This window comes from Ailuropoda melanoleuca, chromosome 9 (genome assembly GCF_002007445.2).
Source record: "Ailuropoda melanoleuca isolate Jingjing chromosome 9, ASM200744v2, whole genome shotgun sequence".
Taxonomy (NCBI): Eukaryota; Metazoa; Chordata; class Mammalia; order Carnivora; family Ursidae; genus Ailuropoda; species Ailuropoda melanoleuca.
Genome location: NC_048226.1, coordinates 29,755,247 through 29,781,983, shown reverse-complemented (window position 1 = coordinate 29,781,983; position 26,737 = coordinate 29,755,247). Strand labels below are relative to the sequence as shown.

General features: G+C 49.4%; 1 protein-coding gene across 1 annotated transcript in view; it reads right to left on the bottom strand.

Moving 5' to 3' along the window:
- Positions 1 to 260: 260 nt before the first annotated feature.
- Positions 261 to 26,737, bottom strand: part of EDC3 (enhancer of mRNA decapping 3) — a 56,366-nt gene continuing 29,889 nt past the window's right edge. The window contains exons 4-7 of the mRNA XM_002922978.4: positions 22,888 to 23,223; positions 7,928 to 8,081; positions 5,283 to 5,500; positions 261 to 2,695 (exon numbers count right to left, since the gene is read on the bottom strand). Of these exons, the coding sequence (XP_002923024.1) occupies positions 2,361 to 2,695; positions 5,283 to 5,500; positions 7,928 to 8,081; positions 22,888 to 23,223 (1,043 nt within the window). The 3' untranslated portion in view covers positions 261 to 2,360. The remainder of the gene's footprint in view (positions 2,696 to 5,282; positions 5,501 to 7,927; positions 8,082 to 22,887; positions 23,224 to 26,737) is intronic.

The following is a 26,737-nucleotide window of genomic DNA, read 5'->3' as shown; positions in this document are numbered from 1 at the left end:
CCGGTGACGCATCAGGCAGAAGCCAGGTGTCCCTCTGTCCCATGGAAGGGCCTGCTGGAAGACACCAGTTCCCCTCGGCCCCACGGAATCTAAGGGCCGGCCGAGCCTGGCAAGGCAGCGGCTAGTCTCAGCTCTCCCCCCCAGCCCCCTCCCCGGCCGCTTCAGCCCCACTGCAGCCACTGACTGAAGGCCGGCGAGCAGGAGCCGGCTGGGCTGGGCTCCTCGGGCCAGGGCGGCAGCATTTACCACGAGCCTGGGACTCTGTCATGTCATTCAGCTTTATTTCAAGTGCTGGTTTTGGTTCCCCAAGAGCTGCATGAGTGGTAGTCCTGACCACCTGACTGGGGCCCCTGGGGACTGGGCACTCGGGGGCAGGAAGCCTCTGGAAAGAGCTGAAGGTGGAGGAGTCCTGCCGATCTTTAGTACCAACGGGGAAGGCCTGGGCTGAGGGCGGGAAGAGGCTCCAGAGCCACCTGCACAGAGAAGACGGGCTTGGGCACAAGCTCCCAGCAGCCCCTCGACAAGGCCCTCAGGCCCAGGGCCACTGCCACTTACCGCAGCAAGCGGTGTCCGCCGGGCCAGGGCTCCGCAAGCTCCTCTCCCGCCGTACCCAATCAGGGGGCCTTACTGCGTGAACAGGCAGGCACCCAGACACTTTAATGGTGGCTGCCTAAATGTCTATAACCCAGCACTGCTCCTACGGCCCTGCCTCTAAAGAGAGGGCTCCATCTTGGGAGCCGCTTGGCCCTGAGAGTGAGCAGAGGCTCAGGGAGGATACAACAAGCCTCACAGTCTCTGGCCTCCTCCCACTGCTGGAGACAACTTAACATCTGAGGGAGGATGGGAGGACTGGAGGGACCAGCCCTCTGCCCTGCCTCATCTGCTCCTGGCTATGTTCCTATAAGAAAAGCGATAAGTAGCCTGAAACCCATGGTAGCAGGGTCTACCCTGTATCCATGATGCTTGGCGAGCCCCTCCCACTCACCCCCTTAACCAGAGTGGGTGGGCAGAGAGCAGAAGGTAAGTCTGAAGGCCTGAAAAAGGCTTTAAAGCACGAACTTTTTGCAAGGGCCCCTGCCAGGGACTCCAGGGCATGGCTCCTGTTTTGAAACCAGCCTCCGAGGCCTAAGCCTGTGAGATCCAAGGCCTTTCCCGCCTCAGGATTTGAGCAGCAGTATGTTCCTATGGCTGAGCCCTGCCAGCCAGCTCATCTAGAACTAGCCTCATTTTGGCATCTTTTGATACAAGGCGCTGGCCCCAAGCCTACTCATCTAGAGTGGATGACCACAAAGGGTTCAAAGCCCAGACACCGTAAGACCTGGGGTGGAGCCCAGACAGGGGAGGGGGACAAGCACCCTGCTCCGGGATGGCAGCTGCAGAGGACCGTTTCAGGGGAAAGACGGGGGTGGGGGCTGAAGGAAGTGGGGTACACAGGCAGGATGGAGGTGGGAGCGGGGTAGTGGTGGCCTAAGACAGAAGCACCAGGGAGCCTCTTGTGGCTCAGCACCAGGCTCCCCCAGGACCCCCCAATACTGAACATGAAAGCTGCACCCTGAGGGCTATGCCCCCAGCTAGAGAGGGTCCGAGGCTGGGGGCACTACTGGCAAGATGGGCACTGTGGTTCTACAGTAACGTAACCTCGTACTACCTATGCTGAAAACAAAAACAGTATAAAACCCCAATACAGTAAAACCATCCTGATGCCACCCCCTTTCCTGCCTCTCAGAGTGATGGAGTGGAAAGGAAGAAGGACCCTTGAAAAAATCCCAGCATAAAACTTACATCAGCTCAGGAGAAAGGGTCAAAAGCCCCCCAAATCAACTTGTGGCGGGACTCCGGGAAGGCCTCCTCAAAGCCCTCGAAATGAACGGAGTGCAAGTCTGCCCTCTGGCGGGCAGAGGCAGCACAGCCAGCTCGACGCGATCAGAGGAAGGGCTGCGGTGGGGGGGGCCAGAGGACACGGAGCCACAGCAAGTACAGGCCCCCAAACAGGACCCGCCCCCACCCCCCGCGAGGTGCTTGCCCTGGCCCCAGTGACTGTAAACCTGAAACACAGTCCGAGAGCTGCCTAAGTCTGTAAACATAGCCCCACGCAGCCACGCAGGGAGCCAAGAGTAGAGATGCCTAGAGCCACTCAGCCTGACGCCCACCCAGGACACCCAGTGGGAGAGCCTTCCCCGGCTACGGGCAGGTGACAGGTCATTTTTAAATACGATCTGTTCTCTCACAGAAGTAACAAATCCAAAAGCGAAAAAATTCAACACGGTCCATGAAGCTTCACATCCTTAAGGCGTTCGTTGTCAAGTTCAGTGCGTCCAGAGCAGCAGGGGACTGCAGGGTCCAACTCGCCCAGAGCCCCTCTAGGCAGAGTGCAATGGAATGACAAACTTGCAGCCGAAGGGTGAGTGGTAGCTGATGCCCACCTCCTGGAACACCTGCTGGGGGAGGCCAATGTCACACAAGTAGACGCGGCCCGCACGCTCCCCCAGCGGCAGAGGCAGGCCCAGAGCCAGCGACCACTTGGCATCGATACCCTGCTCGCCTTCATGCACGGGAGGGTCGATGCTGAGCACCGGCGCCCGGTTCCGGTTGGCCCAGGCCACCGCTGCCTTGTACCAGGGCTGGTCCCGCAGGAAGGCGTTCTCGGGGCAGTCCAGGCAGTTGATGACCAGGTCCACGGGGCTAGAGGGCAGATCTGCAGGTGGAAAGAGCGCCACATGGGAATCGCTGTAAGCAGAGAGCAGTTCAGGTGGGGACTAGAACCCAGACGGCCCCAAGGGGGTTTTGTTCTGACACCACTCTGAAGCCTCGCCACAGGCCGGCTTTGCTGGGCCGGAACCCTGGACTTTCAAGACCTGGCTGGGCTGGGGACCAGAGACGAAGGGCATGTCAGCCCGATGGACCCCTGTCCTCGTGGAGCCCTCAGACCGAAGCACTGTGCTGGCCGTGCAGGCCGTCTCCAGGCACAGCAGACGCACATCTGACTAACCCCCTGGGTACATTATGAGCTCTGAAGGGGGAGCCGACTGCCGAGTCAGCCCTCACAGGGAGCTCTGCCCAGAGCCCAGCAGAAATAGGCCACCTGCCATGTGCTGACTGGCCCAAGAACTGCAAGCAGGCCAGAACCCTGGGCTAGCCTTCTCACCCGACCGGAGCCAGCCTGGCCTTGCTGTGTCCCACCCCCCGCCCCCACCCCATCTTATGAAAATGCGTTCTCCTTGCAGCCCAATCTTAGGGATGGGGAGGGAACCCATCATTTCTCCAGGCACTTAAAAAAGGTTCTCTGCTCGGGGCGCCTGGGTAGCGCAGTCGTTAAGCGTCTGCCTTCGGCTCAGGACGTGATCGCGGCGTTCTGGGATCGAGCCCCACATCAGGCTTCTCCGCTGGGAGCCTGCTTCTTCCTCTCCCACTCCCCCTGCTTGTGTTCCCTCTCTCGCTAGCTGTCTCTCTGTCAAATAAATAAATACAATCTAAAAAAAAAAAAGTTTCTCTGCTCAAACCAAGCCTCTGGGACAACGTAAGAACACATGTCTCAACAACTATGTTAAGTCTTGACCAGCCTAAGAGGATAATTTGAGAATAGGAGAAATCAGACCCCATTCAAGGTCAGCATCCTCAGACTTGGCTCCTGGAGTTGAAACTGGAAAGCTTTTAGGTAGCCAGAGAAAGAACTGACTAAAACGCGGCATCATGTTACAGATCTCAAGCGGGGGAACCCAGAGCAGACCCGCGTCCTGGCTACGGTATGATTATTTCTCAATTAGGGACTCAGGGCTTCCTTACTTAGAACAGACCACCACGACGGGGCGGCGGGGGGGGAGGGAATGCCACCCGGGGGCCACTAGGCTCTCAAGAATGAGAACGGGGTCTTACCTTCCACATGCACACAGGAGCCTGAAGTTCTGGCCCAGGGTCTGACACCAACTTGCCATCTGACCCCTGGCAAGGCCCTTTCTTCGTATTTCTTCTCTCTCCTCCTCCCGCACTCTCACTAAAACCTCCTCCAATCACTTTGTCCCCCACCCCACCCCCCTCGAAACTGCTCTGTTGAGATCATCAGGGGGCATCCACACAGCAAGTTCCAGCAGTCGATTCTCGGCCTTCATCTCAGTCTGACCTAGAGCGGCTTCTGGCAGAGCTGACCGCACACCCCCGCTCTGCACTTGCCTTCCAGGTGCCAGGCTCTCCTGCTTTTCCTTCTCCCTCCCTGTCTCCTGAGCTGCTCTCTCAACTCCCTGACTTCTAAACAAAGAACCTAGACTTAACGCTTTCCCCACCTCTTCCCAGAAGACAGCTTACCCGGGCTCGTTGCCACCTACACACTCGGCACTCCAGGCCGGACCCCTTCACCTGCTCACAGACTCATCTGTATCGGTCAGTCACCATTACCACCTGCATATCCAACAGGCACCTTCCCCCCCGCCGCCAAGCCTCCTCCCTCAAGTCTTCCCATCTCAGGATGGCACCTCCATCCTTCTGGTCACTCAGGCCAAATGCCTTGGAGTCGTTCTTAACCCTTCCCTGTCATATCCCTTACATGCGATAGTCTGCAGCCTCTAGTTCCAAAACGAACTTAGAAACTCAGCCCCCGCCCCTCCCCTCCCTTCCCACTGTCTCAGCCACCAGCATCTCCTTCCGGTTTCGCACAACAGCCTCTTATCACCTCTCTTTGTAAGCCTCCAGTTTACACCCAACCAGCAGCCACATGACCATCTGGAACCTGAGCTGGAGTCTATCTTCCTTCTGCTTATTCCTCCAGTGACTCTCCATCGCAGCCAGGATAAAAGTTCCAACCCTTACCGTGATCCACGGGCTCTTCACCACTTGACCCTGAATGTCTAAGTCTGCTAGTCCCCACCCAACCCTCCAACCTCTCTAGCTCCCTTCCCTAGTTTGTAACACCAGCAGCTGGCCTAACAGAAAGGTTACTTATTTGCCTCTTCGTCTGTCCTAAATAGAATGTAAGCTCCAAGGAAGCATGGATTTAAAAAAAATCTACTGCCTCAGCCTCAGTGTCAGGAATAGTGCCTATTCTGTAAATGTTTGTAAAGTGAACAAGTGGGTCCCCAGCTCTTCATCTGAGTAGGGACAGCGAAGGGATGGGAAGTAAGCAAGTCAACATCCAAAGTTTTCCCTTTGCATACGAAGACGCCTAACAGGCAGAGGAAGCCTTACATGTGTGATGTTCCACCTGTCGCCACTGGGCGGCAGCACCAGACCGTCAAACTACGCGAGGAGGGCGGAGGCCTGAGACTCTAGCCCGGCGCTAAGCAAGCGCTCACCTTTGAGGTTAGACACTTGTTGGCCTTGGGTCTTGCTGAAGAGAGACAGCTCGTTGGTGATGGACTCCAGCATCTTGACAAAGTTGGGCAGGAAGAGGATGACCTGGACATCATGGTTGGCCAGGTGCCTTCCACAGCTGATCCCCTGAGCCCCTTTCACATGGGGGCCACACAGCAGGGCCACTGTGGGCCTCTGATGAACATTTTTGGGATTCAACCTGGAACAGAAGGTAAATAAGCATCATCAGCTGCAGACCTGCCAATCCCTTGCACACTAAAGCAGATGAGTGCCTCTCAGCACCTGTTGCTCTCCGAGTTCTTAACAGTCCCAGGTCCCAGAGGGGGTGAAAAGCCACCGCACCCCCAGGACTACAGGGCAGCGTTTCCACAGCCCCAACACCCCAGTGTCACTTCATCTGCTAGGTCCTCTCGCTAGGCAGTTCCCCCCAGATCTCATTCCAGAGAACACTGCTGCCAGAATACTGCTCTCTGACCAGAAACACGGAACTGATCTGTGGGACCTGTGAGGTCCAAACTCTGATCAGCAAAGAGGCTTCCCCACCTCGACATCCTTCTTGGCTCTTCTTCCCCACATGCGGCTCCACTGCGGCGAGGCTGGCCTCGCTCTCTGACGTCTGTACTTGTAAGACTCTTTCTTGCTTCTCCTCAGAGATGTCCCCTGCCCAGAAAGCCCTTCACTTGTCAAACTCTGGCCCATCTTTTCTTTGAAATGCAGCTCAAGGCTCACCTCTTCCAGGATTACTGTGGCTCAACGCCTAAGACACTCACAGCAAGTACCAAACACAGCCGTTCTAAATCGTCCGCCATCAGGTGCCAGGCCAAGTTCTCTTCACTGAGCTGCCAGGAAGTGAAGTAAGGGCAACACTAGATACTACTAGATACCGTGTGGACTGACACACGCACAGCACTTGGAACGGGGCCTGACACGTTACAGTGCAGGTCAGAGGAGGCAGCAGGCTGGGGGCCTCCTGGTCTCCTACTCAGGCAGCCCCCCTGGATACCCACTTCCGATGAAGTCATTTCCAGCTCCTGCCATTCAAAGCTGAGCCACGAGTAAGGACGTCTGGAGGATTAACTCTGGAGCTGTTCCCAACTCACAGGCAGCGCAGTCGGCCTCCGGGGCGGAAGGCAGGGGGGACGGACAGCAAGAAACGGGCTTGGGTCCCTCCTTAGCAGTCACAGTCACTTACTAGTCTCCCGAAAGAGGCAGATGACAGATGCTGTTCCACTCAGAGAGGAAGCCCCTGTGCTCCAAATAAATCCAGGGGAATTTAGCAACGCACTCTGCTATATACCAAAGTACTTATTTCCCCCACTACGTCTGCATCTAAGGAAAGGACGAGCACTCCTCCCTTCAGACAGACACTGCTGAGCGGTGGGTGGCATCTGACTCGCCCATGTCTGTCCCCGAAGACTCTTCCTCTCACAGAGGCCTCCCCCATCGGAGGACTCACAGCAGGCCCTGGCATCACACAGCCGACAGCAGGGGGCAGGGTCCAGACACTCGCAACAGACTTATGTGGACGGGAGACCCGGATCCTCCACGTTCCAGGGGCACCAACGTGGACGAGGCTTTCCGCTCTCGGAGCCTTAGCCCGCTCGCCGTCAAACACCAGGCTACTATCCACCTTCAAGTTTGAAGTCATGAGGATCAAATTAAACACGGTTGTGAAAGCCCAGTGAAAAACTGCACGGTACTGGACACACTCAAAGATTACTAGCTGTGGTGACCCTTCTCAAAGCAGCTGGAGACGGCCCTTCTGAGAGGTCAGAGGCAGCGAGAAAAGCCAGGCCCAAGGACAACCGGCCCCAAGAAGCTGGCCAGAGGGCGAAGCGATGGGGTGAGGACACTCACATCCTGTCCCCACACCGCTGTTTCTGAAATCCCGTCGGCAGCTCAGCTCCATACTGCGCAGCTGTTGCAAAGCCCTACTTCCCAGCCCCACAGAATGACTTCAAAGACCCCGGCCACGACCATGCTCTCCGTTCGGTCCGCCCTCGGTGCAGGCTACTCCCCAGAGCCAGACTCCTGCCGGCCTGTTAATTCCCCCGCCTCTGCAGGACTCCGCCTGGATGCTACTGTGGCTTCCCAGACAACCCTGTCCCCTCTACCACCGCAATGTACTTTCTGGAGACCTCACCAGCTTTCCAGAGGGCAGGCTCAGTATTTTATTCTTTGTGTCCCTAGTCCTAGCACAAGGATTGGCACACGGTATCAGTAAATGACCACAAATAAAATTAAGCACTGCTCCTGACATACGGGCCTAGAGGGCAGGTAGGAAGGCATCAAACTTCAGCTCCCCCACCCAGTTGTCAAGGTGGTTCTAGAAGTTCTCAGGTATGGAACTCGGGGTTAACCTGTATCCCAGCCCCTCTGAGTGAAGGACAAGTGGCAAAGCCAGCTGTTATCAGGGAAGAAAGGGTCAAAGGGCAGCTTGCTGAGAGAAGAACAAGGACTTCCAAGAGGTGGGTGAGAGGGGCAAACAAAACCCTCAGAGCACCCAGGAAAGGGACTTCACAGAGGGACTCACACTGACCAACTCCTTTGTGTGGGGTACTGGTGGTGCCTCGGCAGAACAGCACGCCCCTCCCCATGCAGCCACAGCCAGTCCAGAGGCAGTTACCTGTTGGGTCCTCCGAGCAGGGTCAGGGCCATCTGGCTGGCGCACACTCCTGTCATCTCCAGTCTCCGCTCCAGAGTCAAGCCGTGCTTCTCGGCCACAGACAGCAGCTTTTTATGCAGTTCATAGGAAACACTTGGGACGACCAGGCCAGAGTCTGCGGTTCAAAAGGAGGTGAAGACAGAAAGGGAAAGTGATCACAGGAAACCAGACCCACAAATGGATGTACTCGATCCAGGATTCTGTGAAAGCCAAGACTGGCCCTCCCCTGGCCTAGCCGCCTAATGTGGGATGTGTACCATGGAGCCCTCCAGAGGAGCGGTAAGCTTAAGCTCTCTTAGCACTTCATTCTTTAAGATTTTATTTATTTAAGAGAGAGCGAGCAAGCATGCAGGGACCCATGAGAAGGAGCAGGGTAGAGGGAAAAGGATGAACAGACTCCCGGCTGAGCAGGGAGCCTAACACAGGGCTCAATCCCAGGACCCTGGGGAGCCTGACCTGAGCCGAACGAAGTCGGACACTTAAACGACTGAGCCACTTGGGCGCTGCTCTCGTAACAGTTTCGCTTCAGACCACAAAAGCCAAATGCACCAAGTCTATTCGGTTATTACGGAGAAAAGGCTGGCACAGCACATAACAGCAACCTGTGGGCCACGTCAGAAGAGAACATGCTTTTCCCGAAGTGGGGGAAATGGCATCCGTGGCAGGGGGGTGCGAGCAGACTCCTCCTTCCCCACAAACAAGTGGAACAGATGCTGACTAAGCCTCCTGACCCTCAGCTCCCCGCTGTTCAAGGTCTTGGCTGGATGGCTTGCTCATCCTCTCTGCTTCCCACTTCCTCTTCCTCCTCCTCCTCTCTTCTACTTAGCCCTTCCTCTTTGCTTATGAAATTTAGTGAGCAACTTGTTTTCTCAAATAATTTGTCGGGGCACCTGGGTGGCACAGCGGTTGAGCATCTGCCTTCGGCTCAGGGCGTGATCCCGGCATTACGGGATCGAGCCCCACATCAGGCTCCTCTGCTATGAGCCTGCTTCTTCCTCTCCCACTCCCCCTGCTTGTGTTCCCTCTCTCGCTGGCTGTCTCTATCTCTGTCGAATNAAAAAAAAAAGTTCAAATAATTTGTCATTTTCTCCCCACATTTGGAGTGAATGTAACCTAATACTCAAACCTCAGGGCAAGAGTACATGGAAAGCAACCTACTCAGAAGAATCTTGAACATTTTATTTGCCATAAAGAAAGGAACTCTATAAAGGTTAGCGAGAATCACAGTCACTGAAAGTACAGCATGGAAAATACTTGGTTTTATACAGCCAAAGTCTGCAGCAGCTGGGACANCTTGTGTTTTTTTTTTTTTTTTTTTTTTTTAAGATTCCATTTATCCATTTGTGAGAGAGAGAGAGAGAGAGTGAGCACAAGCAGGGGGAGAGGCAGAGGGAGAAGCAGCCTCCCTGCCGAGCAGGGAGCCTGATGAGGGACTTGATCCAGGACTCCAGGATCATGACCTGAGCTGAAGGCAGCCACCCAACCAACCGAGGCACCCAGGCGCCCCTTGAAAGAGTCTTACATGCATCAGCACCAGCATACCAGGTGCCGTTTCAGGGCCCAGAAAACCAGGAGGAAAGAAACAGCAAAGTAAAACATTGTGATGTGTAAGGAGCAGCTTGCCGCGACAACCAATGCCATCTTACAGATACCCAGAAGCCACTGCACTGGCCCCAAGGGAGCAGACCTTTGCCAAAGAGCCCCACTTGGTCTCACTGGCTGACAGACCAATGCACAGATTCCAATTAGCAAGTCATTGTGGGACTGCAAGTAACTAATTTTGTCTGGCTGGTCAGATGCCTTTTCAGATCCTGTGTCTTCATCCTATACTGTACTGTAAACTCCTCAAAGCAGGAAAATAAACCCTTTACTTCTTTGGCCCCCATCTGTTCAACTTGCTTCAGCTACATTTACCAACAGAGATGAGTTCTCATCACGTACGCAAACATATAAATGATGCAAACCTAGTGCTATTTCTGGTCTGGCCTAACTCTCCGGTAGAAATGTTCAGGAAGTTCACCATTTATCCTATTGGTTGCAAAGCCCTGTCTAGAAAAACTTGTCTTCCTCCCTGATCATTTCAGGAATAATTTCTTGAAGTTCTATCAGATAGCCAGTCTTGCCTACACAGACTCTTAAAACCACACAGAACGAGGTTATGGTGGTACACATCTGAACAAGAGGAATCCAAGCACAAAGACTGAACAGAAAGCACCAAGGTCTATATCCTCCCAAAGGAAGGCGAAGTAATACCTTAATGCAGTAACGACAATAAAAGATGTCTACACATCAAAATTAATGCTATCCTGTTGGTTAACTGGAGCCTTCTACCCGCCTGAGTCCTATCCAAGCCTTGGCACAAACGGTGCCATTAGGAACACGGTCTCTTCTCCCTTTCTGAAATGTCGGTCCCAGGTGCCACTGCTGGAGGCTGCGGCCTGGCCTTGCATGCCAACAGCTGATTAAAACAGCCATTTTTATGGCCTGCTCCAGACACGCACATATTATCACAACTAATTAGGAATCACTGATAGCAGTGTGAAGAGGCCAAAGGAATTCTCAGGAATCCTAAGCCATTAACAACCCTAAACCTGTCAGACAAGTCATGCCTACTTCAAACATCCTCTTCACCTGCAAAGTCACGCAAGAGAGAGCTTTCCCTCGACCCTACGTGTTTCTTCGCGTTTCTTCGCGTTTCTTCTGAGGGCTCTCTGGAGGCAGGCTGAGCATTTTCTGCTACCTTCCTCCTCATTGTCCTGAAGGGTACAAAACTCACAGTACAGGGACAGGAGAGCAGACCCCACGCCCTGGCTGGCCGGCTGCTACAGCTGGAAGCTGACGGTGGGGGGCACTGCTGACGAACTGGCACACTTTGCGGCCTAGGGCCAGATGAGGCCGGAATCCTCTCTGCTCACTCTGTCGGTTACCGGGCCTAGGACTCCACTGTACCCTCCTCAGTCTCTCTGAAAGGAATGTGCAAGTACCACAAAACGTTCCTTTCCAACATTTACACACAAAGTCCCACCAGTCAGACTGGCTTATCAGAAACAGGCAGAGGGAATAAAATAAACTCCAAAGGAAGGGAACCAAGAACATAGCGTGTAAATGGCAAACAATAACATTGCCAAAGCCTGAACATGAGCCAAGCCTAATTATGTTTGGGCTGGAAGGTGGATCTTTATTGTTCTGGAACCAAGGCAGTAAAATCAGTTGGTAGGGTTTCTCTCAGTATGTATTTTACAGCTGTCAGTGAAACAAGAAAGGGAGATATAATTACAGCCAGTTCGTGACAAGCAGAGCACATCTCAGGATCTGATTAAGCTTAGAGTATCCAGGAAAACAGCTTAGGGCGCACTCTGCGCAGGCTGGGAGACAAGACTCCGCCCTACACAGCTCACTCCACAGCAGGAGGCTAGGCGTGCAAGCTCACCGGCCGCCACGAGAGCCACCACAGTGCCTGCTGCGGCCTCCTCTTCAGGTCTTTCCCACTTCCACACGGCTCCTTCCAGTACACAGGACTTCAGGCCTCCGTCTCTCTTACGGACACCTGTACGCTCTTGCACCCTCAAGCGCCACGTGCAAACCTGCTCCAGCAGCCTCTGCGTGCCCAACCCTCTCCGTCCTTCAAACCTCCCAGCCTTCTGGTTGTGTGACAAGACTCCCACAACAGTGGCAGCTCAGATCTAAATTCAATCCTCACGCTGACATGGCCCTTTAGTTAGAAGGGCCGTGTGCACCCCATGTCTTACTAATGAGCACAGCTCACTGAAGGCTCAGTGCCTCAATGAGGGCCTGGTGATTTTCCAGGGCCAGGAATTCTGATTCCATTCTGTGGGAGTCACAGAACCGTGGGGAGATATTCTTTTCTTTCTTTTTTTTTTTTTTTTAAGTTTTTATTTTAAACACCCAGTGCTCATCAAGACAAGTACATACACTCCTTAATCCCTATCACCTCTGTCACCCATCCCCCTGCCCACCTCCCCTCTGGTAGCCATCAGTGTGTTCTCTATAGTTAAACACAACTGGTTCTTTTCAGGAGTATAAACCAGTAAATTCATACCCTCAGACCCACTCTGCACAAGAGAGCCCCTGGAGATTTACATGAAAGCTACACAAAATGAGACTGGTGTCAAGAGTATCTCTGAAAGAAGGACTTGTTACAACAGAAGCCTAAATACTCAATACTCTTTCTTAGGGCCCACAAGGCCTCCATGATCTGGCCCCCGTTTACTTTACCCCCTTTATCTTGGACCCCAACTCCCACCATGTTCCAAGGCATTTTAGCTGCTTTCTGGTTCCTAAAGACGCCACGTCCCTTCTGGCCTCAGGAAGCATGTCCCCTTTTCTGGGATTCTCTTCTCTCTTCCAATACTCTACCCACACTCATGGCTGGTCCCTCATTCTTCTTCCCCTCTTCCTAAATATCCCTCAGTCTCAGCACGCTGCTTATTTTCTTCGCTGTACTTCATTGTAAATAACCGCTTTTGTCTTTTCGGACTGCCTACTTTGCCCGACTGCGAGCTCCGTGCAGGCAGTGCCTGGGTCTGCCTCGTTTGCTGCTCTAGCCTGTTTGTCACGGTCCTTCAGTGGCAGCACAGGGCCTGGTCGGGTCTACATAAATATGCGAGGAATTAATAAACGAATGGGAAGGAAACCTACCAAACTCCCTCAGCGCATTCCATTCCCAGCTGGGTAAGAGCCCAGCTTTAACCCGAGGTTAAGTGTGGGTGAGATGTTGCAGACTGTTTCCCCACCTTTTCCTTCCCCCATTTACAACAACTGGACAAACCCCCGTCCACCCTGGCCCTTGTTCCTTCAGGCTAAAGCTCCACTGGCACAAGCTTTGGATTCAAGGGCTAAACGACCTCCTGAAAAGATGACTCATTAATTATGAAGGGGAGAAGTACCTTTACAAAGAAGCAAGCCAGGGGATGATACCTTACCAAGTGGTTAACTCAGCCCCAATGGTGAGACAAACTGACACTGTATATTCTTACGATGTGATACCCTGAGAGACACAGAGCCCCACCAAAACCTTGGGGAAAATGTTTAACATGAATAACATGGAACATGAATCACATGAATCAAAAGGAACAATCAGTAAATAAAACTAAGGGGTATTCTGCAAATCAACTGGCCTAGACTCTTCCTAAATGTCAGTATCACAAGAGATGACAGAAGCTGTGGGAACTCTCCTGGTTAAAGGAAACAAAAGAGAACAACTGCACCTCAACCACAACTCATACAACGCAGTGCACCGCTGTTGACTAAAAATACCGCCATAAAGGACGTGACTAGGGACAACTGGAGAGCTGTGGAAAAGGAGTACATATTAGATAAAGGCTTGGTGTTAGCTGAAGTTTCCTGAGAGCAATCTTACAACACGGCTGTAAGAGCAACACACTACTAAAGGTACAGGGAGGTATGCAGGGGTAATGTAATGAACTGTAACGAGAGCAACGACATCTCAAGTGGTTCAGGTGTGCTCCTGTGTGTTTATATTGAAAAGTAAATGTGGCAAAATATTAACAGGTGAATCTAAGTGAGAGTGCACGGTGTTCATTATACTATTCTAGCAACTTAAAGTGTAAAACTGTCTTCAATATAAAAAGGGGGGGCACCTGGTTGGCTCAGTTGGTTAAGTGTCTGCCTTCGGATCAGGTCATTATCTAGGCCATGATCTCAGGGTCCTGGGATGGAGCCCCGTGTTGGGCTCCCTGCTCAGCAGGGAATCTGCTTCTCCCTCTCCTTCTGCCCCTCCATACCGCTTGTTCTCTCACTCTCTCTCTCATTCTCTCAAATAAATAAAATCTTTAAGTGGAAAAAAAAAAGAATGCTAAAATATTTAAAAATAAATAAGTAAGTTAGTTAGTTGGGGGCAGAAAAGAGAGAGTTAAGTGCCTTCAAAGCAAATATTTGCAGAGTAGTAACACATCAAGCTAGTGGTGGGGTGGGGTGGGGAGCGGCAGGAGACAGAGAGTAAATTACAAAAAATATAAGAACAGGGGTGCCTGGGTGGCTTCTGCCTTCAGCTCAGGTCGTGATCCTAGGGTCCTGGGATCGAGCCCCGCATCGGGCTCCCTGCTCAGTGGGAAGCCTGCTTCTCCCTCTCCCACTTCCCCTGCTTGTGTTCCCTCTCTCGCTGTGTCTCTGTCAAATAAATAAAATCTTTTTTAAGATTTTATTTATTTATTTGAGAGAGACAGCCAGCAAGAGAGGGAACACAAGCAGGGGGAGTGGGAGAGGAAGAAGCAGGCTCCCAGCAGAAGAGCCTGACGTGGGGCTCTATCCCAGAACTCCAGGATCACGCCCTGAGCCGAAGGCAGACGCTTAACGACTGAGCCACCCAGGCGCCCCCAAATAAATAAAATCTTAAAAAGTATATATANNNTATATATATATATATTATATATATATATATATATATATACACACACTACATATATATGTATGTATGTATACACACACACACACACACAGAGACCTTGTTTCCTACAGTCTTTCGGTCTAGCTGAAAACAAAATATATATGTGCAAACACCAGAAAATATGCACACTAAAGTGTAAAGTATCGATTTCAAACCAGGAGCTGCAGGTGATAGGTTCAAATTCTCAAACTGAACCATGCCTGCAAAGGCAGGCAGGACTGTAGTCAGAAGGACAGGAGAGAGAGAGAGAGCACTCCAGGTGGAGTGGGGAGGAACCATGAACAAAGTTCCACAGGCTGGGATCTGGATGGCCTGTGCAGATGCATATTCCCTGCTGGAGCCCCGAGGCTGATGTGAAGCTGGCTTAGACTCAGAGTAGCCGGCAGGCCCAGACTTCAGAAGGCTGTAAAGGCCAAGTCGTTTTATGCAGCGGGAAGTTGACTGGGATAGAAAAGAAAGACAGAAAGACTGGGTAGAACTGGTGTCAATCAAGGGACACACGCAACCTGTGGGGTAGCACAAGAAACTAAAAAGTCATGAGCATTTCAACGGTGACTGAATAAGGAATAAGAGAGCCCCAAGCCAGAATGAATACTGAGGATAAAGGAAACTCCTTGCCAGGGCTGCTACAGAAGGAATCACTATGTCTACTATTAAATTAGAAAAAAAGGATGTCAGGGCAATCTGGCTGCAGCATCCGTCACCCCACTGATCGCCAGGGTTCATTCGACTGGTCTGGCTGGCTAGGCAGGTGTCCCCTTCCTCCCTCACGGCTCCATGTGTGTCCCTCGTGTGTCTCTTCAGGAGGGCCTGAAGCTGCATGCTGGTCGAAGAGGATGACCTTCCCCAATAGAGGAGGGCTGTTCTTTCGTCAAGGGTATACGAGTACCTGCACTCCCCTGTTAGAACCTCCAAACAAGTCTCTCAAGGTCCAGTTGCAGGAGGACACAGGGCAGTCAAGCTTCCAAGGCTCCAGATACATCCAAATGAGGCACCGCACATGGCATGAATTTTTATGAGAAGGAAAAGGCGAAGGTGGCTGCAAAGTTTTATGCCAGACACCTTAACAATGGCGACTACACGGAAAGAAACAAGAATGCAAGGGAGGCAAAAACACTGCGGGGTGGGGGTGGGGAGGATATGACTGACTGAGTTGTGGTGTGTCGAATTTAAGGAGGGTGGTGGATGGTGCATACATTGAAATCAAACTCCTTCCTCACGCTGGCTAGATACCTGGGGGTCTGAAATGGCAAGAGGATACATATTGGCAAAGTGGTCACATTTAGAGCTTTATCAAAAACTCAGGTGTGGCGGGGGAGGGTTGGGGGGCTCAGAGAGTTAAGCATCCAACCCTTGATTTCGGCTCAGGACATGATCTCAGGGTCATGAGATCAAGCCCTGCACTGGGTTCAGCAGCACTAAGCCTGAGCGAGAAGCCTGCTTAAAATTCTTTCTTCCTCTCCCTCTGCCCTTTGTCCCACCCTTTGAGTGCTCTCTCTAAAAAAATCAAAAAACACTCAGGTGTCAGGCCATAACGTACCAAGGCTCCAGACCCTCGAGCCCTTAGTTTGAATTTAAATTCTTAAATTTCTGGCAACAAGTTGCCATGAGACCTTGTCCAACTGAAAGACTGTGGGAAGCACAAATGTTCATTACTGGGGCAAGAGTCTAACCGAGACACCTGTCTTATCAACACAGCTCTAAAACCTCATGAGACTGCCTGCCAATGAGTACAAGCAAGCCCTTCAGGCCTCTGGTGAATATCTACCTGATTATCCAGGCCCAGAATCTCTGGAGGACACCACATTAAAGGGATGGACTACTCCCTCAACTCCTGGCACTGGGGATGTGCTTAGAACCCGAGGTTCCTCAAATCAACCAAGTCACTGTCAAGGAAGTCTGCCTGCAGAGACACCATTTCAGAAACTAGGTTCATCAGCTCGGTCCCGTGAAAAGTCACAGCGGCACCTGCCGCAGCACAGGTGTGTCAGCACAGGCTCGGACCCAGAACACCTAGAATTTACCTCCTGATGTGCCCCTGCGGCTCTCAGGAGCACAATCGCTGAAGGACGTCTCGTTACCCTTAGGGTAAAATTCTTCAATGGCCACTTCTAAACTCAAACATTTATTTCTTCCTGAATTCCTGCTGAACACACATACAGACCCAAAGCAGATTTCCTGATTATCTGTTCTTCAAGAGACAAGAACACTGGCAGCCAGAGCTCAGAGGCAGAAATGGAACACGAGCTGTGGAAGACAACTGCCAGCCTCAAATGTGAAGGTCATGCTTGTCCTGAGAGCAAGACACATCCCCACTGATGTTCAGAGAGTTAGCCAGCCAAGGTGGGGAGTCAAGAGGCAAGCCATGAGGCAGCAGGCACAAACCAACTGGGGCTTTACCAGCAGCTCCCCTTCAGAGCAGGAACCAGAACTGCTTTTCCCAAGAGAAATGGGCATGTTTAAGCGGTGCTGGACTCAAAGGGAGCTCCAACCAGAGTGCCTCACTCAAACCTGGACTTGATCCTTTTGCAAGACAGTAAACAGTAACTCTACCTCAGGTCATTCTCCTCATATACTTGCTGCTCCCCAAATCTCAGCAGACAGACAGTATGGAGGCAAAGGAACACGCTTCAGGCAAAGCAAATGAGACAACCGCAGAGACTGACTGCACCGACAGCACCCCGCTGCCTCCCATCTGGGCTTCTAAACACTTGAGGACAGGAGGAGGCTACACAGTGGAAAACAAACAGCAGAAGTCAAAAAAGAATGCTACCCATTAGGAAGGGCTCTTGAATAAATACACCCAAGAAGAATTTATTAGCACTCAGGAAATGAAGAATTCGAGACACTTTAAAGTCATTACTGATTTGAAAGGCTTACTGGATCACTTAACGCCAACAAAACGGGGATAATAACAAAATGGAGAGAACAGTGCAATCTCATAGATGCACCATGAAAACTGGACAAACACGAAGTGCTTAGAATGGTGCCCATGACACAGTAAATATCCAACGAACTTTCAATACTATGACACTGATCATAACAACGTTGCTTCTACTGAACCAGGCTCCCACCATCCCCTTGCTGCCACCTCCAAGCCCTGGACACACTTCTATAATTCGGTTACAGTGTACTCTGTAACAATGGGTTACTCTGTAAGGCCCCTGGGTGACAATCACTTACCCAGAGGATCCAGAATGGTGCCTCGCACGTAGTAGAAATTTTATAAATGCAGATGCTTTGAAATACCCTTACTGAGGAAGGCTTTGCAATTCATATTTGAAGTTAAAAACTAACGATCATAAACTGGGCATTGTACTAGCTGCTTTTCCACATGATCTCGATTGACAATTTTATCCCACTTTACAGATAAGGAAACGGGCTCAGCAGCCCCCATCTGGCTACGTAACTCCATTCTCTGACTCTACAGAAGCCTCCTCATCGAAGCTTTAGTAACTCCCTGACCTCTCTCAGTGTGGCAACTCGATTATTTGCTTTCCCAGAGCTCAGCCACAAAGCACCACAGGAGGGAAATCTCAAAACCATGCAGACTTGGCGTGCTACAGACTTAGGTAACCTAACGACAACTAGACTCTCACTGCCATTCTTCCTGCCCCACAGGTTCAGTGCCTTTGAATCCTTCGCTCGCTCAATCGTTTTCCATCTGCTTTCAACCATCAAATTCCCCTTGGTCACTTCTCTCACACCTTTGTCTTCCTTTCCTTGCAGCGGTCCCAACCTCTGGTACGTTAGTTATGTCATGAACCTAGTCTTCCTACTCTGGTCTCTCTCCTCTCATTCCACCCTGAAATCTATCATGAGACCAGTCTTCCTCAAGACTCTAAATCTTCCTGGGGCACCTGGGTGGCTCAGTCAGTTAAGCGTCCTGGGATCAAGCCCCACATCCGGCTCTCTGCTCCCCCCTCTCCCTGCCATTTACCCTGCTTGTGTTTTCTCTCTCTCTCTCTTTCTCTGTGTCAAACGGATAGAATCTTTAAAAAAAAAAAAAAAAAAAAGACTAACTGCTGTGACACCGCCCGTGGAGCAGCGGCGTTGATTCGGGAGAAGGACGAGGCACAGACATGTTAGCTTGCGAAAGAGAGCGTGGGTGCAGGGGACAACCCACACAAGAGTGTGATCGCCCCTAACAGCTGCGACCTCGCGTATTTATTGGCAATAAACAACCAAAGACAATCAAGGGAATAATCCGTATTACATCCTAGTGAATAGTAGTACATCACGGGGATTAGATGACATAACCAAGTGAGGCCTATTCTTAAACATGTTTCTATGGACCCCGCGGGCTATTGTCAAGAGCAATCAAGTTTCGGTTGGGGCAGCGTTCTGCCCTGAGCGAGCCGGGCGTTCCCTGCCACTGGGCAAGCTGGGCGTTCCCGGACGCTGTGCTCTGACATTTACGCTAAAGCCCTCAAGGTCACAAACGTGTTTTCCTATTATATCCTTAGCATAAGCTCTCGGCCAGGGGCTGCTGCAACTAACTCTTCCTAAAAGAGATTGGGATTACATCATTTTCCGAATCCTTCAGTTGTTTCCTTCAGCATAGGACAAGGATAGCATACGTACACAAGGCTCTGTGCTCTTGTGGTCCAAAGCTTATTTAATTCTTGCTACTCCCCCACACAAACACTCTCTGTCCTGGCCAAACCAGCTGATGGCCAATCTCCCACAGCGGTCCCAACCTCTGGTTGGTCCCACCATGCTTCAAGGCTTCTGTCCTGCTCCTGCAATTAACATCCATACTCACTGGACTCCAGGCATATATGGTATCCTTTCATTTCCTAATACATTTTTTTAAATTTATTTTTTTAAAAACTTGAGAGAGCACACACATGTGCACGTGTGTGGGGGTTGGGTGGGAATCTCAAGCAGACGCCCCGCTGAGCATAGAGCCCGATGCAGGGCTCGATCCCAGGACCCTGAGATCAGAGCCAAAATCAAGAGTCGGATGCTTAACTGACTGAGCCACTGAGGCACCCCTTCCTAATGCATCTTAATAACAAATACAAGATCTTAGAGTGACTTACACAAAATAAGCAGCAGTATTTAGACTAACCTATTTCTTTTAGAGTAATATGAATGTTGAGCAAAGATTCTTCTAGCCAGTGTTCTCTGAGAACGTCTTACCACTGAACAGAGTACTCACACGCATCTCGCATTTTACAAACTTAATAAACAAGTATGTGACCACTGCATATCATTATTTAGCAGGCTAAGTCCAAGCTGGAGGAATGTCTGACAATCCGTGATTGTTGGAGACAGCAGCACTGTCAAAGGACTCAAAAAGGCTTTCCAGAGAGAAAAGATTTGAGTTAAACAAAGAGCTAAATTTAGTTGCTTCCTGAACGTGTTTTCCCAATGTACAGACCTTTTAGAACCTTGCCCCCATCACAAACACACAGACACACAGACACACACACACACACACACAGTTGGCAGCGTACTGCCAAGAGGAGTGTTAGCACTTAAAGCATAATGGCTTAGAAACTGCTGACACCACTTAGCATGCAGTCAATGTGCTGGATACCAACAGCGAGCTGTCAGAATCCTAAGACCCAAGCCATCACATGACGTGGGTAGTAAACAAGTTGTTCTTTTGCCACCCTGGGGATTAGTAGAAAATACGGTATTTGGGGTTCTAGGACATGAATGCCAAAAGGCTAGCTGGGAAGCTCTCCAAGCCACCCTCCAACAACTGTTGATCTAAGCTGGTCTGTTTCTGAGGACACTAAAGAGAAATGACGGTGTATATTGTGCCGTTACACTGCCTTTCTCCTCTGATACTATATCCTTCCTCCTAACTTAGCCACCTTCCAAAGATGAAAGGTAATGTGATAGATAGGGTTTGTGAGAGCCTTTATCCCTCTGGGCTTCAATGTCCTCATCTGTAAAACGAGAAAATCATACTAAGTGATCAAGTACCCTAATACTAACATTTGATGGTCTTAGGTTGTTTTCCCACACATTCTAGATACTTTGGCTTACTCTGACTGTAACATCTGCATAGAAGATCCAAGTGGAAAAGTGTCCCAAGCCAAGCACTGAGTAAGGGTAGAAACCAACTTTGAGGCTTGCGTCTTGTTGCTGGAGCAGAGACAAAACCACCTATAGGGGGCGCCTGGGTGGCTCAGTCATTAAGCGTCTGCCCTCGGTTAGGGTGTGATCCCAGAGTTTTGGGATCGAGCCCCACATCAGGCTCCTCCGCTAGGAGCCTGCTTCTTCCTCTCCCACTCCCCCTGCTTGTGTTCCCTCTCTCGCTGGCTGTCTCTGTCAAAATAAATAAATAAAATCTTTAAAAAAAAAAAAAAACCACCTGTAGGAGAAGCTAGCTGCTCAGCAAAGCAATGGCTTGCTTGCTCTATTTCCAGCATAGACCCTGCTTGGCAAAAGGGCTCATCTGCACTCCTGTCAGTACTGAGGACAAAGAGGAAAACCAGCCTGAAGCTGCGGGACCTCTCACACCCTCACTGTCATGCCTCAGTGAAGTGCAACTGGTCACCAGCACACCACAAGCCCCGTACCTGAGTGCCTGGCTGAGGACCAGCTCATGTGGTTTGTTGTATGCTTGTTAATGGCAATTCTGGAAAAACAGTTTCATGCGAGAGAAGGGAACTTCTTACTTCTGTCATTAAATTAAACAAGGTGTGAAAATCAAGTTGGGGAGGTGGGGTGTGTAGTAGGAAAAACTTCCCACCCTCCCCTTTGTGTACTTGAGCAATGTTCTCTCAGGCTCTTTTAGATCTGAGAATCTTTCCTGAGTCTACTATTCTCTCCCTTTTAGCCACTTCACTCCAAGGCAGGCTATATTTCCCCAAGCTCAGGAATTTCAGGGAAAGGACCTGCTGCATGACCGGACCACCACAGCTCAGAGAGCTACCAGCAGAGGTGGCTTATTTTGCAAATGAGGGCAGTAAAAGCCGGGAGCGGGAGCCCAGCCGGAGGGGCAGATGAATGGCAGGAACTGAGAGTGCTACCAGACCTGCTGGATGATGGCTGCCTCTGAAAAGCTTAACACCTGGCAACTGAAATGAAGCCTGATTTTGAGCTGGGCTGTTTGCCTACACACAGGTGGTAAAAATCAAAGGAGTTCAGCAAGTCACACTGTCAGTGCCACTTAGGGAAACTACCTTAGTAAAGAGGTATGCCCACCAGAGTCCTCCAGCGAACAATGGAAAAATAATTTGATACTCTCTCTGCCTTTTTTTCCCCCACATGGAAAGCATGTGCAAACTTCTATACTCAGCAAACCAAATAAACACAACCTTACTGCTGTCCACAAAAAATGCCACGCCGTATCTGATTTTCCTCCAGATGCAATTAAGCCATCTCCATAATACTTCCTATAACCACTACTATTCTAAATTTATACTCCCTATATTCAAACCCTCAAACCAAAATGAATATTGCACTTAGTTCCTTCTCTACTTAATTAAAATGATTATGATTCCTCCTTCAGCTCTTTAAAATCATTCATTAAGAATGGTTTTCAAACTGTATTCGAAGAAGCCCAGATAATAATGTGGTTTAGTGGGAAGGGACAGGGACAGCGGTGAGGTAGACCACCTCTCCCACAGCTGGTTTTATCTGCATCTAATGCCATGTGTTTTTTTGTGTGTGGTTTTTGTTGTGGTGTTTTGTTTTGTTTTAAGATTTTATTTGAGAGAGAGAGAGAGCTTAAGAGTGGGGAGGGTCAGAGGGAGAAGCAGACTCCCCGCTGAGTGGGGAGCCCATGGTGGGACTCAATCCCAGGACCCTGAGATCCTGACCTGAGCCAAAGGCAGATGCTTCACTGACTGAGCCACCTAGGCGCCCCTCTAATGCCATGTTTGAAGAAAAGATCCTAATGTTAAAAAAAAGAAACGTAAAAACCACTGAGGTAAATAGATCCAATACAATGACCGACGTAACTACCAAGCCACTACTTTGTTACATGAGAAATAGGACCAGCCAAACCCTCCCTGACCAGGGATAGCAGGAGATGAGGACAGTGCAGTAAACAAATGTAATTAATTGAAACCCCAATTTTAGCCAGTGGTTTCAACCGTCCATCTCCGACTGTTTTTTACCCCAATAAACAACTAGTAAAACAGAGTTGAACTTCTGCTGAAACGTACAGGTAGTAACAGGCAAGCCAAAGTGAAAAGCCAAAGATCTGATTATATGCATCTAGACAGCTGGCTCCTGTGCCTTTGGTTGTTAATCATGACACACTGAATAAAGAGCAGACCAGAACCTGTCAGATGTAGGATATAAATGGACATGAAATCAGCCCCCTACCCCACACCCCTACATCCCCCGCAGTAGGTAGGTAGCCATATTAACCACAACTCCCAAGAGACAATAATAATGAGCCAACCACAGAGCCACTTTAGTTAATTCCTACTGCAAGACTCTGATTCAGAATTTAGGTCATTCTCTTTCAAGCATAACAGAAAGGGGCAAGCAGCCAGTGGGATGTAGGCCTGGTGCAACTCACCCGTGCAGAACTCCTTGCTCACGTTGTGGGGCACTGTGATCCGCCGGTAGACAATGGGCTCTGACTCCAGGATGTTCTCATCGTGACGGTACCGAGCTGGCCTTTCATTTGGGATGCCCCGGGAACGGGTACCACTTCTCCTCTCATAGGTATCGATCTCCTCAAACACAGCTGCTTTGTCAAAAAGGGCCAGGTTCCCTTCAAAATCAAAATCTGTGTCTGGGATCTCTTCAATATCATCCCCGAAGCACTCGTCATCTTTATTCTTCATTTGGCCATTCTTTAAGCCACTTTTCTTTGGAGTTGCCTGATTTGGGTGTCTGCTACTAGATGACCCTAGAGGAAAAACAGGGACTAATAAGATCAGTGTGCCCACAGGAAGCACTCAGTGGAAATGGAAAACACATTAGACTTTTATGGAGAGTGTTACAGGAATCAAAGTGAAGATGGTAAAGATGAGTTATTTCCAGATCATATTAAGTAGCACAAACTACCACAAATCTCATGGAATAACAGATTTCATATATTACCCAAGTAACAGTGAATATAAAATAAGTACGATTCCTGGAAATCTTAACCAGTTCTATGCTTCCTAAGGAAATTAGTAATGATCGAGGCTTTTCTGACAACTGAACATCAAAAAAGTGGAAGGGCAAGAGTACAGCAGTCTCCTCCCACAGGTCTGGGTGGTTTGATCTCGAATGTCCAGCAGCCGTTAACAGAGAAATAGCCCTCCTCCCAAGTAACATAAGGCCAACTCCTCATAACCTGAAGCTCATAGGAAGAAAATACTCAACTGGCTTCTAATTCTATGCTTACCAAGCAAGCCTTCTCATTCTTAATTTGATCTCAGCCTAGACCCCAGCAGGAGACAATCTCTGGTTTAGAGAGATTCTAGATCTTGAGCCAGGCATACTTCTATCACTGCAAGTTGGTATTTTGATTTATAAACCTGTTTTTAGATCTCTTAGTTAATGTGATCTCTTTTTCTCAGAACTTAACACTTGTTGGTAAGCAATTTCCGCACCACAAATACAAGGACCATACTGACCCGATTCTACAGCGACCAAGCAAGATGCCTATCAACAGCATGGCAGCCACCCTCCATGTGGCCGCCACACATCCATTAACTACTCTTCCGGCAGCCAAGACACAGCGCCCCACAGAATTCTCCCAACTGTCCATTCCCGGAGAACCCTGAATTTAGTTTATACTCTGACCCAATATGAACACCCTGAAAGGGTGGACCAGGTTATTGGTATGCCAAATGGAACCTCCAATATGGTTTAAATAAATGAACGTCCTTTTGAAAGACTGAGCTCCTCAATTATTAAAAATACTCAAGTAGAGGTTAGAATGATCACGAGCAAACCCCCTCACAGGTATCATCCCAACTATACGACTCTAGCTTCTCACAGCAACTCCCTTCTACCCTGTAGACCAGCCAGGAGACACAGGATCTAGCTGCAGTTCTCATGAACATATTATATTATCTTACACCTGTTATCCAACTTTTCAATTTCCCTGTATGTAAAATGCCCACTATTGTACCCCTAGCACAGTTTCTAGCACGTAGCAGGCAGTCAATAAATATTTAACAAATTAATCAATACTGACAAAATCAATTACAACAATTATTCTGAAAGATGTGTACTGGGCACCTGGGTGGCTCAGTCGGTTAAGCATCTGCCTTTATCTCAGGTCATGATCCCAGGGTCCTGGGACCGAGCCCCATATCGGGCTCCCTGATCAGTGGGGAGTCTGCTTCTCCCTCTGCCTGCCACTCCCCCCACTTGTGCTTTGTCAAATAATAAAATAGAAAGAAAGAAAGAAAGAAAGAAAGAAAGAAAGAAAGAAAGAAAGAAAGAAAGAAAGAAAAGAGAGAGAGAGAGAGAAAGAAAAGAAAAGAAAAGAAAAGAAAAGAAAAGAAAAGAAAAGAAAAGAAAAAAGAAAGATATGTACTGTGTAAATAGAATTCGTGTCCAAGTCTTCCTAATGTCGAATATTGGTATGGAAAAGGACTGAGCTGGAAGATGAGATTTAGGCCTCTGAGCAAAACTAAGGCTGGCCAAAATTATAAAGCAGAGGAAGATCTGGCTGAGGCCCCATAAACAGCTTGAATTATGAAACAATGACAAGCTTGTCAAAATCTGGGTTAAGTTCTAATTCCAATAATCTGACAAAAACATTTAGTGAAAGCATGCTGTGTGCCACAGCTAGGTGCTAGGAATACACTATATAACCAAGACAGGCTACTCAAAAAGGAAGGGGAGCTATATAAGCAAGTAACTGAAATACAATGTGGTAAGAATTACAGTAGAAATTTATATAAAGTATCATAGAAATGTGGATGAGAATGCAGAATTGGATTAGGAGTGGGAGAGCAGGCAAAAAAAAAACAGGTCAGGATAACACCATCAGCAACGTAAGTAGGGAGGGGAAGAACCAGAAAAAAAGTCCATCGTACAGGACTAATGTTCTGCCTCAGTCTTAAATCAAGGCATACTATTAGAAAACAGGTCTCGGGGCGCCTGGGTGGCACAGCGGTTAAGTGTCTGCCTTCGGCTCAGGGCGTGATCCCGGCGTTATGGGATCGAGCCACATCAGGTTCTTCCTCTATGAGCCTGCTTCTTCCTCTCCCACTCCCCCTGCTTGTGTTCCCTCTCTCACTGGCTGTCTCTATATCTGTCAAATAAATAAATAAAATCTTTAAAAAAAAAAAAAAGTATCAAGGTTACTCCAAACATGAACCCATACGGACTATTCCTAACTTCACACTAGGGTACATTCTACAGCAGGAGTCTGCAAACTATTTGGACTCTGCCAAATCCAGCCCCACTGCCTGTTTCTGTAAGTTTTACTGGAACAGCCCCACTCATTTGTTTACATATTGGCTGAGGCTACCTCTGTGCTACAGAAGCAACAATAAGTACTTAAGACAGAGACCTTATGACCTGCAAGGCCGAAAGTATTTAACATCTGACCTTTTACAGAAGTTTGTTCACCCTGCTCTCCATCATGCCCCCCAGAGGTATTCTTTTTGTTTATTATGATCTTTTTTTTCAGCTAATGACTTTTCAGCCATGAAAAATATTTTAAATTTTTTAATTAACTGAGCCCAGGACCAGTTCTTTGAACCTCTGTTTCAATAATAATAATAATAGTAAGTGTATCACTTATTAAACTACTGTCTTTAAGATTTTATTTGACAGTGCATAAGCACAAGCTGGGGGAGAAGCAGAGGGAGAGGGACAAGCAGACTCTCCGCTGAGTGCAGAGCCCAACTTGGGGAGCTCAACGTGGGGTTTTCAACCCTGAGATCATGACCTGAGTCGAAATCAAGAGCTGGACGCCTAACCGACTGAGCCACCCAAGTGCCCCTAAACTACTACTGTCTTTCAACTCTACACTCAATCTTCGCAATTCCAGGCTGGAACTCTACAAACTACATTTTTCCTTCCTTAGCTGGCTTCCTGTAATGGAAGGAGAAAGGAAGGAGGAATGAGAAGGGACTTTCTCCTTGTTATACCAGCACTGCCCTGGTAGTTGGTTCCAGTCTCCAATTTTTCTTTCTGGCACGTGTAGACAGAACAAGCTTCACTGCAACTCCCTAGAAGTACTGGCACGGGCTCTGGGAAGCCCGTTCTCCAAGCCTCCAGGAAAAGACAACCTCTTCCCTGTCCCCTCAATGTCTCTTCTTGCTTCTTTGGTCTTCTGACACCTACTTAACCAATTCTATTAAATTTCATCAGAAATAACTAGCACGGTTACTATTTTCTTTAGTGGTATACCAAATAGTGGTATAAAAAATTTAAAAAAATTAATGACCCACAGTTAATTACTCTTCTAA